At 29.4% G+C, this 3,664-nt stretch overlaps 1 protein-coding gene across 1 annotated transcript in view; it reads right to left on the reverse strand.

The window, feature by feature from the left end:
• LOC125844595 (vetispiradiene synthase 3-like) overlaps positions 1-2,212 on the reverse strand; it is a 3,485-nt gene extending 1,273 nt beyond the window's left edge. The window contains exons 1-5 of the mRNA XM_049523910.1: positions 2,108-2,212; positions 1,745-2,021; positions 1,041-1,641; positions 827-965; positions 446-691 (exon numbers count right to left, since the gene is read on the reverse strand). Of these exons, the coding sequence (XP_049379867.1) occupies positions 446-691; positions 827-965; positions 1,041-1,641; positions 1,745-2,021; positions 2,108-2,212 (1,368 nt within the window). The remainder of the gene's footprint in view (positions 1-445; positions 692-826; positions 966-1,040; positions 1,642-1,744; positions 2,022-2,107) is intronic.
• Between the last annotated feature and the right edge of the window lie 1,452 nt (positions 2,213-3,664).

Below are 3,664 nucleotides of genomic sequence, written 5' to 3' on the forward strand. Positions count from 1 at the left end.
ACCCCCCACCCCCTCAACCACCCCCTACCCCCCTCCCCCCAAAAAAAATTAAGTTTGTTTCTAAAAAATATTTTCAATTTCAAAAATTATTTTCTACTCTAATAAAAATAAAAGATATTTCTCAAAAATATTTTTCATTCATAAATCAAACACTAAAAATTTTTTCCGAAAAATATTTTCTACTCACCAACCAAACATGAGAAAATAAGTCAAAAATCAACTTGTTTTCCAGGAAAACATTTTCTAGAAAAACATTATCCATGGAAAACATTTTCCTTCATACCAAACACACCCTTAATTTCAACTTTCCACATGACATGTTTCAGACCAGTACAAGATTGAAGGACGTTTTTAATTTGGTACATTCTGCATATCTTTAGTTTGTAACCACAAAAATTCAAAACACTTCTTTACTTTTTTAAACTCTGTGTCAATTTATATATACCTCGTATGTGCCTATGTCATCAATAACGCGACATAATGTTGCATTAGCTTTAAGAATTTTAGGGTTCCTTGACAACCATTCGAAATCATGCTCAGTAGCAGATTTCATTCCCAAATATGATGTTGTTGTGAGCAAGTAATAAGTACTAGTTGCTAAAGCATTGCTTAGATACTCAGAAACAGGAGGCATATATCCTTCAATAAACCATTTAGCCTCGACATTATAGTTCCTCACTATTTCTTTCATCTACAACACCAAAAAAACATAAGTGTTAGAAAATAGTTATTTGAATATACATTGCTTCAAGTTTAAGGGGTTAAGAAAAAATGTTATTTGATTATACATTGCTTCAAGTTTAAAAAATGTGATTTGATCGCGTACTCTTTCTTTTACATGATAGACAACATGAGATCTTCCATCGTTAGACAATTCATTTTCATAATCTTTGTAAAGATCAAGAAGAGCTTTATAACTGATCTTCATGTAATCAGGAAGACGATCAATTTCACTTATATCCCATCTGCAAATTTGACAAATCTAAAGTAAATTTATGTTTTTTTTATATAACGAGGAAGTAAATTTATGAAGTTCATACCTTTGTATGGCGTCTGTGTATGTGTTAAGTTCTTTAACTATACCATAAGAATCAAAGGTATCGTCAACAACAGAAATGATGGATATGGTCTTAGCAAGCATGACGCGAGCTTGAGAATATTGAGGCTCAAAATACACTCCTAATGCCCAAAAATAACATTCAACTACTCTGTCTCTAGCATATGGAAGCGTTGTCACAAAATCCAATTCCTTCCACCAACTTGATACTTCAGCAAGTTCTTGTTTGTGAAGCATTTGGAGCAAGTTGAAATCCAATTTGGCAAATCTAAGTAACGCATCATTCTTTGATTCATCCTTCTCATAGATTGAGGATATGAAGAATCGAGTCTCTACTCGAGGAATGCCCTTGTGCAAAGATTGCTCAAGGGCATGTGTTACTTGCTCTTTAAGAGGAGAGTTCAAATGTGGAGTCACGGACTCAAGATGAGTAGTGGAGAAAACAAGTGCATCTTCTAAGAAATCTTCACCATGTGTCCTTACATGTGAAGCTTCGTATAAACTCAATAATCCTAAAATATCATCATCACTAGCATGCGACTCCTTGAATTTTCCATTCCCATCTTGAAATTTGTTGAAAATTTCTAATAATTTACAAGGAATAGCACAAATATTATTACCCTTCTAGCAAATGAATAGTAATATTACATAACTATACAACATTATTAGTGAAGTTTTAGTACTTACTAAGAGAGATATTGTAACCATGTTGTCTTAGCAATCGAAATTGAAGAGCACAAATGCATAAATCATTATACTCATCACCCTCAAATTTTGAATTTTCATTGTAAATTCGATAGAAAATGTCATTGATTTCTTTCTCATAGTGGTACGCAATGCCAAGACGTTCAATTACATCAATAAAATTCAATTTCTCAACCAATTTCCTTCCAGTAATAGCTAACAACATACTCCTTGTTTCTTCCTTCAATGCTTCAATCTCTTGAGCATACTTTAGTGCAACCTATAAATATATTCATATCAAACAACATATTTTTCGTATAATAAAAACAAAAAGAATTTAATAGGAACTATGAATAAAATACTTACGCGATTGTCAATGGAGAAGGAAAGGAAACGATCACCCCATAGACTTGGAGAGAAGTTGGCCACGGGGCGAATTATCTTCTCTTCCTCAACTATAGCTAAGGCCATTGTTGAAACAAATAATAAGAGTGATTTTGATTATACTAAGCAAAAATGAAAGAAACTTTCCAGTTGATCACATAACAAAAAGTGCACATAAAAGCAATTGTTGAAAAGTACTACATTTCCAATTGGATGAATGGATAATGATAGAGTCAATTTATATCTAATTAAAAAAAATAGAAGATAAAAGATATACTACTAATATTTCTTTTTTAGTTCGTTTAAAAAAATGATTTGTTTTATATTCAATACTTTTTCTGTTCACTTCTAGTTATCTAAAAATAGTTTTTTTTTCTTTAATTTTATTTATCACTTTTAACAATATATCAAGAAAAGACAAATTATTTATCAGGATATAAGACTATATATATGCATCAATTAATATAAGATAATATTATGATGAAATATCTTTGTTTCTCAAGGCTATGTAAAGTCTAGAATGGACATGTACTTGTTTTTACGTACACTTACATTAAATGTCGTTGTTTTTACTATATTTTTTTTTTTTCATAAATGACAAGAAAATCTTTATATTTCTCAATATTTATTTCAAATGTCACTAAACAAAACGTAGTTGCATCTGTACTTTTTTGAAGTGGGTAAAGCTTAACAAAGGGAGTAAGCAATAATTTGATTTTAATTAAATTTCTTATTTGTTTTCCTTAATAACATATTTAATAGTGGGATAAATTGTAAGTATTTCTAAACTATGACCAAAATTTCAGCAACACATCAAACTTAAGTAGGATCCTAAAGTTAAGGTATTTCGCTAAAATTTCGATAATACAAATATTTCTGACTTCTTTTAGACACAAATTTCAAAAAAAAAGAATCTTTTATTAAATTTTATAACTTAGGAGTTATATTCAAGTGAGGCAACTGTGAAAAGATTGAGAGATGAAAGTTTATTTGAATTGCCAACTTTTTTTGAGAATTTTCAAAGTTTATTGCGGCAAAAGAAGTTGTTGTTTAATTAAGGGAAAATGCACAAGTAACTCCTTCAACTATACGCAAAATTTCAGTGACAGTTAATACTCATTCAAAAAATAATTTGGGAAATAAAGATGATAAGGTAAAATAAAGATAAATATGGATAAAATATAAATAGTACAACTCACATAGCATAATGTACAATTAAGTACTGCAACATTAGTCCTTTTTGTTGCTGGCTTATATATAAAAAAAGTAATCTTGTTATAGCCTTCAATTAATTACCTATTTTCCAAACTCTACATAAATTATTGTTATAGCTCTCAATTAATTAAACCTAAGTCATTGATATCAATATTAGACATGTGACAGTTGACACTCGTTCAAAAAATAATTTGGAAAATAAAGATGATAAGGTAAAATAAAGATAAATATGGATAAAATATAAATAGTACAACTCACATAACATAATGTACAATTAAGTACTGCAGTGTTAGTCCTTTTTGTTGTTGGCTTATATATATAAAA

This window comes from Solanum stenotomum, chromosome 11 (genome assembly GCF_019186545.1).
Source record: "Solanum stenotomum isolate F172 chromosome 11, ASM1918654v1, whole genome shotgun sequence".
Lineage (NCBI taxonomy): Eukaryota > Viridiplantae > Streptophyta > Magnoliopsida > Solanales > Solanaceae > Solanum > Solanum stenotomum.